We start from the raw sequence: 17,560 nt of genomic DNA, 5'->3' as shown, positions 1-17,560 counted from the left end.
CGCTCTCTTGCTACCCGCTCCCTGACACAACGTCAAGTGCCGCTGACACAGCCCTGGGCTTCAGTGTCCAGGCTAGTTTCCCTGTCTGGCAAACACCTGTTTGTCTTTTGAAGACTTCCCTCCTCCACTGGGCAAGAAGAGCAGTGCTGACATCGCGGAGGTGGCCTGGCACATGAGCAAGGCTGCACAGCTGGAGGAGCGGGCCCGGCGCATACAGAGAGGCCATGTGGTTCTACTGTTTGACACAAAGGACCTTGCAGAACAGCAGCACGAGGTGACCTGGCTGTGGGGAAGAAGGGAGACAAAATAGGACCACTTCCTCCCTTGTCCAAACACACAAAACCAGGTTGTCATGCCCACCACAAAATACCAATTGTCCTCTTTCCCGGCTCATACTAGTGAGCACCTTCCTTCTGAATGACACTGTTCATCACACTACTCACACCTCCTTCTAGAAAAGACTGATAGAGCTAGCTAATCCCAGAACTATCTCGCCTCCTGTCAGCACTCAGTCCAGACCACACCCCTGCTTCCTTGAACACTCCCAAAAACATCCGCCCAAAGTCCAAACCCTGTACGTTCTTTCAAACACCCCTTTCTCACTGATCAGCCCCACAGTTCCCAATATGGGGTTCTCCCCCACAATAAGTAACGAACCCACTGTGTTTAAGGCAGGTTTGCTCCCAGTGGCCTCTGGGGAGGACGCTGACCACTGCCACGGGAGGAAAGGATGGCTCCCTTTCTTGGAGGGATGTTCATGGAGTTCCAATCTGAAGGTTCCCATCTTCTCTGTGAAGCACTACCCATCCCAATGCCCATGTTACATAGAGAATGAAAGAGGAGGCCGGCATCCATCACAGGGTTGAGGAGAGTGGGAAAAGTCTGCTGGAAGGATTCCAGAGAGTGGGAAAGGGAGCTGCCCAGAGAACCACAGAATGGGGGAGCTCCATGAGGGCACAGGTGAGGCTGGTTCGCAGGAACTCATAGTCATTCCGAGCTGCCCTGCTGTGTGATTCCCACCATCACGATTGAAGGTGAACATGGATGCTTTGGTTCCCCCAGGGCTTGGGGTTTACTCGGACAAAAGGCAAGGGCGGGTAGAAGCATTGCCAGGACAACCGCTGAATCATGGGCTGGGAACTCCAAGCTCAGCTGAGAGATGAGAGCGTCGAGGGAGAATAAAGGACAGAGAAATCCAAGGAGGTCCTCGGGAGGAGCGCGCAGATAGCAGAGCAGAAATGACAGAAGGAACATGCTGGAAAGAAGAGATCGGGGCTGAAAGGAGCCGCGCTGCTCACGTGCGAGGTGGTGCAGCACCAGGGTGGAAATCCAGGGCACCACGCTGGGAGTGGTGGCAGAAGTGATCACGCCAAAGTAGGCGTCTGAGAAAATGAGTGAGAAAATGAGTGTCCTGTGTGGAAGCTGGGTCCTCCATGTGTACATGGAGGCCACCTAGGCCTGTAGCAGGAGACATAGTGGAAGACTGTGGGCCCAGCACCCAAGTCTTCCATGAACTGGTTTAATAACTATGGGGGGTTGGGAGAAAACAGTAATGATGAGGAGGCCAGAATGCTCTCCCTAGGGACCACAGATCTCAAAGAAATGGCATGGGGGCAAAGAAGAAGGAAGACACCAATCTTGAACCCCCCAGACCTGAAAAATGCAGGGTATGAGAACACAGAGAACACCCTATGGGTCATCAAGAATGGATGTCCCCCCCCAGAAGGATCGAAGCAAAGAGTAGGATGAAATGGCTACGGAGAGGTTGAGGAAACAGAGGTGGCTGGTGATTATGGACTTCTAATTTCCCAGGACACGGGAGGGGTTGGGGGTGGGGGTCACAGGAAAAAAAAGAGGGAATAGCCTTAGGGGAATAGCAGGATGGGGAAGATAAGGAGAGGGGAGATGAGGAAAATGGAATGGAATTATTAGAATATAATAACATATAAGCCCAATACGTCCAATGAGAAGTGTTCTAACTGTAGGATGGTAGGAATGACAGCACTAGTTCACCATGAAGGTGACATGGTGCCGACACTAACTACCCATCTTGAGCAGCTGCTCTGTGCCAGGCACTGGGGGGAGCCCCTCACATTTCATCTTCCCAGCGGCCATCTCAGTTCACAGCACTGTTAGTCCCAGGAGGGCTCTGTACTGAAGGAGGTAACACACCAAACCTGCAGCACCCTAGGTCTCCTGGGAGGCTAACTGGCTTTCTTAGCATTATTTTAGGGATTTTTCGCCATAGTCTATTGAGGCAGGAACCAGCGTGATCCACAGCGAGGACAGAGTTGGTAAATTCATCCTAATGATACTCAGATGGAGGGAAGTCAAGGGGCGCACAGATGGCCCAGTTGCTTGAGCATCTGTTCATTCTGACTCAGGTCATGATCTGAGGGTCACAAAATCAAGCCCCATGTTCCCTGAGAGTCTTTCCCCCTCCCTCTCCCCCTGACCCTCCCCCGTCACGTGCATGACGTCAATCTCTTAAAGAAAGAATACAATCAGAAAAAAAAAAGGAAGGAAATCAAAAGTAGTAATAATAATTTGTGGAAGGCTTCACTCTGTGCTAGATCCTGGGCTGACTGCCGTGGATCTATTTCTCATTTAATCCTTACATCCCAAAGGCCAGTTACCATTCTTTTCCCCATTCCAAAGAGAGGACTGGGGCAGAAAGGGATCTGTCCATGATTCATGCAAGGTATCCCTATGCTACCAATAACATGACTTTCTGACAAGGTTTAAGAATTTAACACACCACAGTGAAGGTGCAGATCACGAAATCGAGGAACTTGAAGGACAGAGCCCTGCAAAATGGTTTCAAACATTAACTTGTGGATTCTCCCAATCTTCTTGCATGTGGTTCCCATGAAGGAAAGCCCAGTGCCAAAAAAGCTGTCATGAAACGCATCCACATGGCAAACATACCTGGTCTTTACAGCCCGGGACCTATCCCAGAAGATTCTGACTCAGTGAGTCTAGAGGAGGATCTCAGAATCCTCCTCTTTTTTCTTTAAAAAGCCCCACAGGCTTTGCTGATGTGCCCTTTGGCCTGGGTACGACTACCTTAGAGTCTCTGCAATTCCAAACCCAAACTTCCCGAACTACAATGTGTCGCTGTCTGCAGACACAGGGGGCCACTGGAAACTGAGGCAGAGAGGAACAGAGAAATTGTAAAAACCTTCCTACAGAGAGTCACGGAAAGGCAAGCTCTACTTACGCTACTTCTCTCTCCTTTTGCTGTATCTGAGTTACTCCACAGTTGATGCACTTTTTGTTAAGTAACCAAGTTTGCACAAACTGTTACCAACAGATATTAAAGCCATATTAACAACTTATCAAGAAACATAATTGTAATATGCTACTGAAAAGTATTTTATTTCTCTCTGATCATTTCAATGGCACATCAGATTCCCTTAGTAAATAACAGTCAATAAGAGAAAAATTATTTCTGATTCAACAGTGCTACACATGTGGTCAACAGCACCTACAAATTGGAGGAGAAATGAAGTTGGGTCGAAGCCATTTATATTCACATATACCACCACACACTGTCCCCAAGTCTTCAAAACTTCTGTATTTATCTAATTATTGAATCAACCACTACTAATACCTATTACACGTCATACATGGCTCTAAGTCTTTTATTAATGTTAAATACCATTTTGTCTTTACAGTCAGCTATGAAGTGGCATTATTATCATCCCCATTTCTCCCATCAGGAAACTGAGATCAAGAGTGCTTCAGTAACACAGCTCTTAAGCGGCGAAGCTAAGATCAGTTTGGCACTGGACTCCATGGTTTAAATCACTATGTTAAGTCTCCAAGTACCTACAGAAAGGGCAAGTCTTCACCCCAAACCTTGGTTTTCCCCACCCTACAGTCCTCACGTGGCTCCAGCCTCAAGGACAGTCGATTCTTTTAACAGTTCACACTCCTGTCCTGTTCTAATGGAACACCCTCCCACATCTACCATTTGTCTTAGACTTCTGGTCTCCGCTGAAACATTATTTCCAAATTACAAACTCAAACACACCCTGTATTTCTCAGCACTTAAGGAAAAACTGTAATTATGTATTTTACGGGTAATTATTTGCTTTCTGTCTTGTCCAAACAGGTGGTCAGACCTATTGATCATGTGTTCCCAATCACCACCCACTACCACCCAAAAGGAAGGGCCCACCACAAAGGGCCCCACTACAACCCTGAGAATATAGACTCCGGGGGCCTCCACGCAAGAACTCTGGAAATTACTGGCTCTGTGCACCAATATTACCCGGTCCTGGGACCGCACTCCCTCCGAACCACCCCCAACCCGCCTTGATTGGCCTGATCTCAAGTTCACAGTGGGGATTCTGACAACCCCCAGTGGATGTAATCTACTCAAGAGGGAGAACCCGAACGTTTCCCCCATCAACACGACACTTCCTCCCTTCACGCCGGTCTTCCACCAAGTCCTTAGCCCCAAGAAGGCCGACACCCCGTCTGCCTGGTTCGGCCAGCATTCCCAATCCCGCTATCCCCAAGCCCGGGCCACAGCACAGGTGAATAATTAGCCGCTCCATAAACGAAGCCCCGCTCCGGGCTCTTCACGGCTGCGACAGGAGAGGTGCACGAGGCGACGGCTACCTTTTGGCGAAGGAGCCTGTTCCTGAGACACACGCCCGCCTCCCACCGAGGCCCCCGCTCCCAGAGGACGCCGGCCCCTCAGCCCGCGCCCCGCAGGTACCTCTGAGCAAAGAAGCATCTCCACAAGCGCCGCGCACTCCCTCGTCGTCGCTACCGAGGAGAAAAGCAGGAAGCGAAAGACGGCGTCTTCAGGCCACTATCCTTGCACGCGGGGGTTCCGGGATGCTGATGCTGTGCCCCGCCGAGAGATGGAAGCGGGCGCCACAAACACCGAGGGGAACCGCCAGCCTCCGAGACGCATGTGAGAATGGCTGGCTCCGCAGACTCAGTGACGCCGCTTACGTCAGCTTCGCTAATAACCTTCGCGCTCATTGACGCGTCTGCCCAGTCGCTGATTGGACAATTTCCCCTCCCGCCCGAGCGAGCTTCCGTGTTGCGTGTGTGGGAACGAAAGAATTATCCAGTGACCTGAAAGCAGGGCTGAGGAGGTTAAAAAAAAAAAACACACACACAAAAAAAACAAACAAACAAACAAACCCGGGCCAATAAGCGTCTGGATCGACGCGCCAATGACCAAAAAGGTTTCTGGAATCTGACGTGAGTGACGTCATTAAGTCGCGTCAGATGAGAGCGGTGGAACCCAGCTCATCTCTCCCGTCTTCTCGGCGTTTGGCCGATTCCCTCCGCGTCTGTGGCCCTCCGCTTCCATGTCCCCGGTGGACACAGCATCCCGGAACCTCCACCCCCATGGCCACTAGCTTGAGAACGCCCGCTTTCCCCTCATGTTCTTCTGCCTCGACAGACACAGACGACGAGGGAGTGCGCGGCACTTGTGAAGATGCTTCTATGTGCAAGAGGTACCTTTGGGGCGCGGGGTCAGGGGCCGGTGTCCCCCGCGGGGTTGTGGCCTCGGGGGGAGGCGGGCCTGTGTCTCAGGAACACGGTCGTTCGCCCAAAGGTAGCTGTCACCTCGCGCGCCCCTGGTTTCCAACCCGTGAAGAGCCCGGAGCGGGGGCTTCATTTATGGAGCTGTTAATTATCTACCTGTGCTGTGCGCGGGGCCTGGGCATAGCGAGACTGGGATGCGGCCCGAACCAGGCAGAAGGGGTGTCGGCCTTCTTGGGGCTAAGGTTTTGGTGGAAGAACGATGTCAAACGAGTAAGTGTCGTATTGACGGGGAAGAAGTTCGGGTTCTCCCTCTTGAGTAGATTACATTTCACTGGGGGTTGTCAGGATCCCCATTGTGCACCTGACATCAGGCCAGTCATGGCCGGGGGGTCGGAGGGAGTGCGGGCCCAGGACCGGGTAATATTGGTGCACAGAGCCAGTAGTTTCCAGAGCTCATGGATGAAAGTCCCCGGAGTCTACATTCTCAGGGGTGTAGTGGGGGCAGCGTTGTGAGCACAGATGTGTGTCCCATATTGGCAAGCACGAGGCTGGAGTGTAGTTTGTTCAGCAGAAATTGTTGAGAGTGTACTTTGTGGTGGGCCCTTCCTTTTGGGTGGGTGGTGAGTATTCAGTGATTGGGAACACATGGTAATTAGGACTGAGGTGTCTGAGGTACTCACCCCCGTTTGAACAACACAGGAAGCAAATAATTACCCGTGAAATACGTCGTTACCCTTTGCTTTGAGTGCATAGAAGGACTGCCGTGCATTAGAGTTTGTGATTTAGAGAATGATGTTTAACGGGAGAACAGAGGGCTAAGATCAAAACATGGGCCGGGGTGGGGGGGCTGGTTTCAGTTAGGGTAGGGAAGGAGTGTGCACTGTTAAGGGAATTGAGGGAATGTTCTTGGAATTGAGGCCAGGTGGGGATTGTACGGTTGGGAAAACCAAGGTTTGGTGTTAAGACTTGCAGGTTTTGTAGGTGCTTGGAGACTAAGGATAGTGATTTAAAACGTGGAGTCCAGAGCCAAGCTGATCCTAGCGCTGCCACTTAGGAGCTGTGTTACTAAAGCAATCTTCTTCTGAGTTTCCTGATCTGTGAAATGGGGATGATAATATTCCCACTTCATAGATGATAGTAAAGATGAAATAGTATTTAACATTAATAAAACACTTGGAGCCATGTCTGTCGTGTAGTAGATGTTAGTGGTGTTTGATTCAATAAATAAATACATACATACATAAGTACTGAAGACTTTAGGTTATCTGTGGTGTATTTTTGAACTGAAATGGCTTCGACCCAACTTCATTTCTTCTCCAGTTTGTAGGTGCTGTTGACCACATGTGTAGCACTGTTGAATCAGAAATAAGTGCATCCACAGTGTGATTGTACTTCTGTGATGATATTTCTGTTCATCATTTGGGTGGCTATTCAGGCTGTGATGAACATTTTTGCATGTGTGTTTGAATTTCCCAGTGAGATGGAATTCAGGGAGGAAGCTTCTACAAAATGGTCCTCAAAAGGTTATGTCAGTTTCTGTTCACACCCATGGGAAATGAGATGTTCTCACAGACTCACCTTAGTCTCTTAAATTGTCGGCTGGCAGGTAGAAAAAGATTTCTTTGTATTTTGAGAGAGAGGGAGAATGGGGAAGGGGCAGAAGGAGAGGGAGAAAGAGAATCTGTCCCTGCTGAGTACAGAGCCTGTGTAGGGCCAGATCCCACAACCCTGAGACCTTGACCTGAGCCAAACTCAAGAGTCAGATGCTCACCCTGTTGAGCCACCCAGGTGCCCCTTAAGTTTATATTTTTATAATCAGTAGTAGGGCTGAGTATTTTTAGTTCATATGGTTCAATTTTTAGGAAAAATGAAATCTCATGCATTTTTAGTTTTTTATCCAGTTTTGTTTTGTTTTGTTTTTGTAGCTTGTGGCTATAAATTGGTACTCTCTCCTTGACGGGCAGTTAAAAATAATGACACATTTAAAATACATGTAACTTTTGATCCAGCAATTCTATTTACCCCGCAAGTAAATTCCTATGTAAATTTTGACTCTCCCTAACTTAACTATCAATAGCCGGCTGCCAACTGGAAGCCTGACTGATCATGTGAACGTAACACATAGTGTGTATTCTCTATATATTATATACTGTATTCTTACAATAAGGTAAGCTAAAGAAACTGTTATTAAGAAAATCCTGGGCAGCCGCCGGCAGTGGCCGAGGAGGCGGCGCAGCGGACTGCGGCCAGAGAGTAGCGCCCAGCGCTGCGGCCCGCGGGACCGCGCCGCCACCGCCTGGGCCGGCCCCAAGGAGCTCCCGCCGCCGCCGCCGCCGCCGCCGTTGCCGCTGCCGCCGTTGCCGCTACCGCCGCGGTTCGCGGAGCGAGGAAATGTGGGACATGTGGATTTGGGATATAAATTCATTTGAAAAACCACTTTGGGGTTATGAACGTGATTTCTGATGAAACTGGATTAGAATAATTTTCATGACCTTTGTGTATTTATATATATATTTTTTAAAATTTTGCATTTGACCTAAGTGCCATGAGAAAATTTGCATATTGCAAGGTGGTCCTAGCCACCTCCTTGATTTGGGTACTCTTGGATATGTTCCTGCTGCTTTACTTCAGTGAATGCAACCAATGTGATGAAAGAAGGAGCAAGGACTTCCTGCTGGGGATATTCTAGAGCCAAGACAAAAGCCTCATGAAGGTCCTGGAGAAATGGGGAAACCAGTCATCATTCCTAAAGAGGATCAAGAAAAGATGAAAGAGATGTTTAAAATCAATCAGTTCAGTTTAATGGCGAGTGAGATGATGACACTCAACAGATCTTTACGAGATGTCAGGTTAGAAGGGTGTAAAACAAAGGCGTATCCAGATAATCTTCCTACAACCAGTGTGGTGATTGTTTTCCACGACGAGGCTTGGAGCACACTTCTGCGAACTGTCCAGAGTGTCATTAATCGCTCACCAAGACAGGTGCTAGAAGAAATTGTTCTAGTAGATGATGCCAGTGAAAGAGACTTTTTAAAAAGACCTCTGGAGAGTTACGTGAAAAAATTAAAAGTACCAGTTCATGTAATTCGAATGGAACAACGATCTGGCTTGATCAGAGCTAGATTAAAAGGAGCTGCTGTGTCTAAAGGCCAAGTGATCACCTTCTTAGATGCTCACTGTGAATGCACAGTGGGATGGCTGGAGCCTGTCTTAGCCAGAATCAAACATGACAGGAAAACAGTGGTCTGTCCTATCGCTGATGTGATCAGTGATGATACTTTTGAGTACATGGCAGGCTCTGATATAGACCTGTGGTGGCTTCAACTGGAAGCTTCATTTCCGCTGGTATCCAGTTCCCCTAAGAGAGATGGACCGAAGGAAAGGTGCTCGGACTCTTCCTGTCAGAACACCTACAATGGCAGGAGGCCTTTTTTCAATAGACAGAGATTACTTTCAGGAAATTGGAACATACGATGCCGGAATGGATATTTGGGGAGGAGAAAACCTAGAAATTTCCTTTAGGATCTGGCAATGTGGAGGGACTTTAGAGATCGTCACCTGCTCCCATGTTGGACACGTGTTTCGGAAAGCCACACCTTACACGTTTCCAGGAGGCACAGGACAGATTATCAATAAAAATAACAGACGACTTGCAGAAGTGTGGATGGATGAGTTCAAGAATTTCTTCTATATAATTTCTCCAGGTGTTCCAAAGGTAGATTATGGAGATCTATCATCAAGACTTGGTTTAAGACACAAACTACAATGCTAACCTTTCTCCTGGTACCTAGAGAATATTTATCCTGATTCCCAGATTCCACGTCACTATTTCTCTTTGGGAGAGATACGAAATGTGGAAACAAATCTGTGTCTAGATAACATGGCCAGAAAAGAGAATGAAAAAGTTGGAATTTTTAACTGTCATGGTATGGGAGGTAACCAGGTTTTCTCTTCTACTGCCAACAAAGAAATTAGAACAGATGACCTTTGCTTGGATGTCTCTAAACTTAATGGCCCAGTCACAATGCTCAAATGCCACCACCTAAAAGGCAACCAACTTTGGGAGTATGATCCAGTGAAATTAACCCTGCAGCATGTGAACAGTAACCAGTGCCTGGATGAAGCCACAGAAGAGGATAGCCAGGTGCCCAGCATAAGAGACTGCAATGGAAGCCGGTCCCAGCAGTGGCTTCTTCGAAATGTCACCCTTCCAGAAATATTCTGAGACCAAATTTACAAAAAAAAAAAAAAAGAAAGAAAGAAAGAAAGAAAGAAAGAAAGAAAACGGAAAAAAGAAAGAAAGAAAGAAAAGAAAAAAGAAAAAAAAGTAAGGATTGACTGGGCTACCTCAGCATACATTCTGCCACATTCTTAAGTAGCAAAAAAGGAAAAGTGCTTTCCTCCTCCGGGGATGTAAGGTTATCAGCCATTAAAACTTAGACTCTTCTCGCTTTTCACTAGCTGTGAACCAGCCTTCTTGTCCAAAGGACGTGAAACTACGTAGTAGCGAGACTGTGCACACTGATGTTTACAAGATTGGAAGAGTCCTAAGAGTCATCAAGAATCATGGTAAAGAATATTCAGACAATGATGCAATCAACACAATGTGCTTTCCGGAGCTGCCCCTCGTACGGTTTGCTTGCACGTCAGTAACTGCTGCTGAACGTGCGATCCTAATGAAGAGATTTCCAAGATTTTTTTTCTGATTAGACCTGGTAACCAGTATATTAAATATTGATATAAAAATAAGTGAAAAAGAACTGGAACCAGTTTCAGAATCTGGAAAACAACATTTTTACGATTTAAGAAGACACTATATTAAACAGGGTTTAAAGGAAATTAAAACAGAACTATGAGAAGTACAATTTGTTATAGTATAGTATCAAATTTCTATATAGATTTTATACTTCAGTGGGGAAAAATAACTGATTGCAGTGACATTCATTTTCATCTGTGGTAGTCATGGATGCTTTTTTTTCCCCCTTGGGGTGCTGAAATTGAGCTGAAAAAAAAAATGTCTCTTTGAACATAGTTTTAATCGCTTTCTTCAATTTTTTATTTGGTTTATGGGCTGTTGGAATTGTAATTTTGAATTGCTTTCAGAGAATGAAGATTTAACATAATGTCTGGTCTCACTGAACACGTTAGATCTCTCAGTTGCTCTTGGGTCAGCTGGCTTGTAGACTTTCACGTACAAATTTCTTCTTAGATCTTGAACTTCTTCACTTGATTCAGCTGATTATGCTTAATACCCAAGATTCATTCTACTGTATTACAGATTTATTTTCACAGCAATAAATCTTCAGTTCTTTATGATTCCATTCAACAAAAGGCCTGCAGAAGTGATTATTTGGATATTTAGAGAGGATACGATGGATTTTTTTTGGAAAACTTTTTTCACTCCATACTCAGATGTGCTTTATTGTCAAGTGCATATTTAGATTAGGTTCTTGAATTGTAATGGTGATCTGCTGCCCTTTTTTTTTTTTTAAATAAAATTTGACTGAAAATGTTTGACCTTGTTTTAATGAGTTAACCGAAGAACTGCAGCTACTGCTCCACATTAGTCCTGCATTTCTTCCGTGTAGGTTAAATCCATTTTTTTTTCTGATTTTTAATACCACAAAATAACTTCAGAATCAATTAAAAGTTGAGTTAATTTAATTAAAAAAAAAGAGCATCATAAGAAAGAGAAATACATTTATAGTGCTGAACTGTAAAAAAATCCACACGTAAGTGGACCCACACAGTTCAAACCTGTGTTGTATTCAAGGGTCACCTGTAGATATATAGAGATAAATAATCCCAAGTCCAGTTGTTAGGGGAAAAGGAAGATGTAGGACAATGTTAACAGTATGCTCTTATCTGTATAAGAAATAAGAAAGTATAAAAGGGAGATTATAAACCTCCATGCTGATATATAGGTACAGAGTATTTCTGGAGTCAGACCTAAGAAATCTGTAAAAATGGTTCCTCTGGAGAGGGATCTGGGCATCTGGAATGTGAGAGAGGTGGTTTCTCTTCTGCAAGTCTTTCTTTAATAACCGCGTACGTGTCTGTACTTTTTTTTGTCAGAAAAGGTGTTAAAGATATTTAGAAGGATCTGCAATTCTAGCATTCAGAAATACCCACTGTTAACATTTTGATATCTTTTCTCTCAGTCTTTTCCTTTGTGTGAGTATTTATAGGTTTGTGTGTGTGAATATACACATAGCCCTGTACATATGCTGTTAAGAAACAGTCCCCCATATAATGTCAAAATTGGTATCAAACCGTACCTATAGTCCTCTATATTGATTTCCAACATTTATTACTATGCTGTGATATTTTTATGTCAGTGCATATTGTTTGAAAACAAAGAATAATTTTAATTTCTATAAAAAGATAGATGGATGTATAAAATGGGATGCATGCCAAATGTGAGCCTCGGGTGACGTCATAGGGAGTTCTTGTGCTAGAATGGCCTCTCAGAGTTTCCCAAATTGGACTGAGATGGACAGGCCTTCTTACACCCCGGTATCGATCCGTCCCTGGATATGGGCCATCCCAGGAAGAAAGAAGCCTCTCTGCACTGGAGGCAATCTCCGAAGCCGCTCATAGCATTCCCAGGAGTTAGGGTAACAGATCCTTCACTCAAGACAGATATGGGTGGCATATTGTGGTCAGTATCCACTGCAGTCTACCCTTTTTTATGTTCAGATCTATTTCTTCATATATGTTCTGGAAGTAGCAACATTATTGTTAGGGTGGGCCCCTTTCTCTTTGGGAAACTTTTAAAAAAGAAGGTTGATGAAACTACAATTCCTGGTCTTGCAGCTAGTCTGAGGGTTATAACTGATACTCATTTGCTCCGTCTTGCTCTGTCCATTCTAGATTCCTCTTACCCTCAGCCATCACCCTCCCTGGTCCCAGTGGCTTCCTTGGTGACATGACCTAGACCCTCATCCTTGAAGGGGAGGAACTCCTGGTCATATGCCCGTTTTGGGCTGAAATTGCCACACTTGTGCATTTCTGGTCAAAATTGGGGAAGGGTACACCAGGAAGTGTCCAGTTAGGTCTCCTGAATGCCAAGCATATTCCTCCATGCCTCTGTTGTATAACCTTCTCGTGCCAGAATGGTGACTCCTATTTTTGCCTGCTGGTTCCTGGATTGAAAGAACACAAAGAGCTCAGGTGGGCAGCCATAGCTTATAGTTCAGGGGAAGTCTTGCTGTGTTCCCTTTGGAGACCTGTACCTTCCGACGCTGCAGAGCTCAGTGTTGGGAGACGGTTTATCATGGATCGTTTCCTTTACTGCACCTCTTGCAAGCAGTCACAGACTGCTTTTGTTCTGAGCCGTCTTCTCAAGGATGCTTGTAGACTGAGCAGCCTTAGAAGATAGAGGTGGAGAGAGTGTCTCTCTTCAGAACAAAAGACAGATCTGTTTACTTACCAGAGTAATAAAGATTATGTCTCAGTCGGGAAACATTTGGAAACGTTGTTTGTTAAAGATTGGAGTGCCTCGGCCATAATATAAACCCACAGCATGCACGGTCTAGGTCACTCCACATCTTCCTCGTGGTACTTGCAGAACAAGGAAAACCAATGCAAACGTGAGTCATTTGCGGCTTGCTATGCCGTGAGCGATAAAATCTTCTGACTCTGACCCAGGAGTCTCAGGTCTTCTGCCAACGTTCATAAAAGGGGCAGACTGACTTGTTAGATTGTGAATGGGGTAAAATCTCAGACCTTTTCCCAGTTCTTGACAACTATCTTATTACTAAGTGTGGAAGGCAGAAATGTAAAGGTATCCTATTATCCACTTCATGTAAATGAGAACTATTCCTGATTCTCCTTTCTGAGATAGATGGAAAAGAACATACTTGTCAGACTAAAGGTTGCATACCATGTTCCTGTGTCCATGTCATTCTGTTCTAGCAATGACACCACATCCTGTGCCTTTCTCCAGAACCAAAGGTTTTTGCAGGGACCAGAGCAGTGGAGGTATGATAGGGATTCACCACCTTTGCATCCTTAAGCTCTTTAAGAATAGCTCTATTTTCCACCATTCCCCCCCGCCCCAGCAATACTGTTGTGTTTTTTGTTGTTGTTGTTGTTGTTTTTTAATTTGTTTCTTGGCTGGGGCAGGTTTCAGAGGCTTCCATTTGGCCTTCCTCATAGCTGTGACTTCATAGGCCAAGGACCCAGTGAGGGGTTTGTATTATCTATGAAGTATATATATTCTGATTATGTATTTGAGGATAGAAGAAATAACTCACACGTGGGTCTATAGCCCAGTGGGCTTACTGTAACCTGGACTTCGGATAGGATTTCATTTATTACCTGACACCCCCCCCCCACTCAATATGCACATACTCTAAGAAGGGGACCATGACGATTCTTTGGGTCTCTAAGTATCAATGTCAATTCAGACTCTGTGGTCACAGTCCTTGAAATATTTACATATCCCCATTTTCCCAGTGCATAGTTGTCTGAGTAAATGGTCTTAGGTACAAATGGTTTGGAATAATCTTTGGGGAAATACTGAGGAAATCATTACTGTGTACATTTCCCATAGTGTTGCAGGTTCCCTCCTCACGGGGACATGATCTCTTCTTGAGTTAATAAGCTCCAGGTAGAAAAACAGATTCATGTTTTGAAACTCGGCAAGGAATCATGATGTTAAGCGGGGTGATTGACTCAGTCTCCTGGCTATGTATTTTTTTTTTTAATTCCCAGCACCTTGTACGCACTCTTTAGCATAGGAAAACTCCATTGAAACCTCCCTTTCCCTCACCTTCCCCCAACCCCAGGGTACTTAACCTGCCATCCCTCACAACCCAGGGGAGCAGCTCTTTGTGCCCACGGGTCCTGTCCCCGTGCTTTAATAAAGCACCATTTTGCACCAGAGATGTCTCAAGAATTCTTTCTTGGTCTTCGGCTCCGGACCTCAGCCCACCGATCCTGACCTAGGTTCTAGAACTTCATCATATGGGGCTGTGAGTCTTTCCATTTGGACTCTGAGCGTCGGTGCAAAATTGGTGAGTACTTTCTCTGTCCCTTTCCTTTAGTCTCATTTCAGGGGGTTTTCAAGGAGTATGGTCTTATTGGAATACTTGCATGTCAATTGCTCAGGCTGTAATCCTCTAGCCCGTGGCTACTCTTACGGGGAGGAGAGCGTCTGCCTTTTGGCTGTAAGTTAGTACCCTGGCCGGAATGGCAATAAGACCCAGAAACTTGATGACCTCTCTTTATTGCTGTCCTTATATAAAGTTGTCTCTCTTGGGCACGGGGACAGCCACCTAAGTCACCAGGACGGCTGCCAATCTTAAGACTCCCAAGGTTTCCTCCTGATTGATCTAATGTGATCCCCCCCACATCCCTGGTCTAGCCACTTCTGGCCGCGGGGACCTCCACTAAAAGCCGGCTGAAACCAATACCCGATTGAATTAAAACGCAGCCCGTGGGACCGTTTCCTGGGGAAGTTGGCTGTAAGGACCACATGTGTTGGAATGTCACATAGACCATGATGGATTTCAGTCTTTACTGTTTCTTGTCAGTGTCTTCTGGTAACTACTTAAAGCTACAAAATTTTTGGGTAATTTCCCCTTGCCAAACTTTTCTAGTATTTCCATGGGTTAAAATGACAAAACAGTATGCAGTCTTCAGGACAGAAGATGGCATGGCATGGCACAGTATTTTGGTCCATTCACCAGGCACCCATCAGCAGCCTAGGATGTGATGGGGAAGGGGAGGGACGCGGCACCCCTCCAGGGCCTTTAACGGCAGGAATGCCTTCCCCGGGAAGGCAGGATGGTGATCAATAGCAATTTTTTTTAATTTTTTTATTTTTTCAGCATAACAGTATTCATTATTTTTGCACCACACCCAGTGCTCCATGCAATCTGTGCCCTCTACAATACCCACCACCTGGTGCCCCCAACCTCCCACCCCCCACCCCTTCAAAATTCTCAGATCGTTTTTCAGAGTCCATAGTCTCTCATGGTTCACCTCCCCTTCCAATTTCCCTCAACTCCCTTCTCCTCTCCATCTCCCCTTGTCCTCCATGCTATTTGTTATGCTCCACAAATAAGTGAAACCATATGATAATTGACTCTCTCTGCTTGACTTATTTCACTCGGCATAATCTCTTCCAGTCACGTCCATGTTGCTACAAAATTTGGGTATTCATCCTTTCTTTTTTTTTTTTTTACAGCTTTATAAACATATATTTTTATCCCCAGGGGTACAGGTCTGCGAATCGCCAGGTTTACACACTTCACAACACTCACCATAGCACAATAGCAATTTTTTTTAAATTTATTTATTTATTTGACAGACAGATCACAAGTAGGCAGAGAGGCAGGCAGAGAGAGACAGGAGGAGGCAGGCACCCGGCTGAGCAGAGAGCCCGATGCGGAACTCGATCCCAGGACCCTGGGATCCTGACCTGAGCCGAAGGCAGAGGCTTTAACCACTTAGGCACCCAGGTGCCCCACAATAGCAATTTTTGTTGAGGGACGCCTCTGGTCGCTTTTGACACACGGGCACCTCTGACATATCCTGCGTGGGACGCCACCCAGGCGTCGGAGGGGATTTGGTAATGGACCTTGTTTACTTTTCTGGGAGCATGGCCTCAGTAGGCTTCTTCAGTTCCCAAGGACTCTACCTTGGGGTGCCTTTTAACCCACTCGAAATAATTTGGATGGCAAAACTTAGAAAAGGACTGAGCTCCTGTAACACTGCCTGGCCTCAGTGGGATCTATCCGTTAGATCTCCTCTGCAGGAAACAGAGCGATGGACCTAGGATATCTTCATGGCTCATACCTAGGCCTTCGTTGCTCTGCACCGGGACCGCAAACTAAGGAGCTTTTGCAGAATGTGTTTGCCCAAATGAGTCAGCTAGTAAACTTGACATACTGGATGATAATTATGTTAATAAGCCTTCTAGTAAACGCAGGTTGCTGGGCCATCCCTAGCAAAGGGGACTCTGACCTTATTTCTCTCTGTTCCTCCTAATAGATGTGGGGCTTCTCCTTTACTCACTTCCCGTGTTAATGGCCATAACTGGAGCCAACTGGGGTTCGTCTAACTCGAGACGGAGACCTTAAGGAATATTCCCAAGCAGCCGCCAAAACTCCCTTTGTTTCGGGGAAATTCCCTGTCTTCTCTGGCCCGACGTGGACTGCTTAACCCCTCCCCGCTTGCTGGTGGGAAAACAAGGCTTGTGCTCCTCTGTAGGAGCCCATGAGCTCTAAAACCCGGAATCCGTTCTCTGCCTCCTGGTAGCACTTGGGTTCCTGTCTCCCCCTTCTCCTGTTTCTGCACCAGCTGGGGTGCGGCCTGCATAACTGGCCTCTAGACCTTCCTCGGTGCTTCCTGCACCACGGCTCCTTCTCTCTTCACTGCCAAAAAGCAAGAAGAGCACCCCCTGGACCTAACACCCCCCACTCCAGATCTCCCACTCGTGTCTCAGGGAAACATTCAAAGGGGAGTGGGCCCAGGTGGAACGTAAATCAGTATCAGAACTAAGTTCAGTTTGTTGGTTTAATTAAGATAGACATGTCTTTTAAATTATCCACAGTAAATGTGAAACTTCGAAGTTTACTGAAGGTCAGATAAGCTCGTGCTATTTGTTAAAATTTGTTAGCAAACTGGGGCGCCTGGGTGGCACAGTGCGTTAAAGCCTCTGCCTCAGCTCAGGTCATGATCCCAGGGTCCTGGGATCCAGCCCCACATCAGGCTCTCTGCTCAGCAGGGAGCCTGCTTCCCTTCCTCTCCCTCTGCCTGTGTCTCTGCTGACTTGTGATCTCTGTCTTTCAAATAAATAAATAAATAAAATCTTAAAATAAAAAAAAAAAGAAAGAAAGAAATTACTAAATGGTTAATTGTCTGTCTCAAAGTTTTAATGGGTATTGCTGAAGTAGCTTTCAAAGTCTTTGGTAACCTGAAACTTTAACATTTTGGTTGGATGACAAATGGAATTAAATTGTGGATATCTAGGTCTTAACCAAACAGGATAAAATGCTAAGTCATTAATTACTGGATGTAGGTTTGTGCTTTT

The 17,560-nt window shown here is 46.0% G+C and overlaps 1 protein-coding gene across 1 annotated transcript; it reads left to right on the top strand.

Moving 5' to 3' along the window:
- Positions 1–7,918: 7,918 nt before the first annotated feature.
- LOC125090281 (polypeptide N-acetylgalactosaminyltransferase 1-like) lies at positions 7,919–11,017 on the top strand. Its single transcript, XM_047712848.1, is given in 3 exon segments — positions 7,919–8,165; positions 8,168–8,823; positions 8,825–11,017. Coding segments are annotated over 3 exon segments (1,677 nt in total). The 5' UTR covers positions 7,919–8,062; the 3' UTR covers positions 9,743–11,017.
- Positions 11,018–17,560: the final 6,543 nt, after the last annotated feature.

Source organism: Lutra lutra, chromosome 18 (genome assembly GCF_902655055.1).
Source record: "Lutra lutra chromosome 18, mLutLut1.2, whole genome shotgun sequence".
Classification (NCBI taxonomy): Eukaryota; Metazoa; Chordata; class Mammalia; order Carnivora; family Mustelidae; genus Lutra; species Lutra lutra.
Note: the sequence above shows the minus strand (reverse complement) of the source record. Positions and strands in the feature narration are given on the sequence as shown.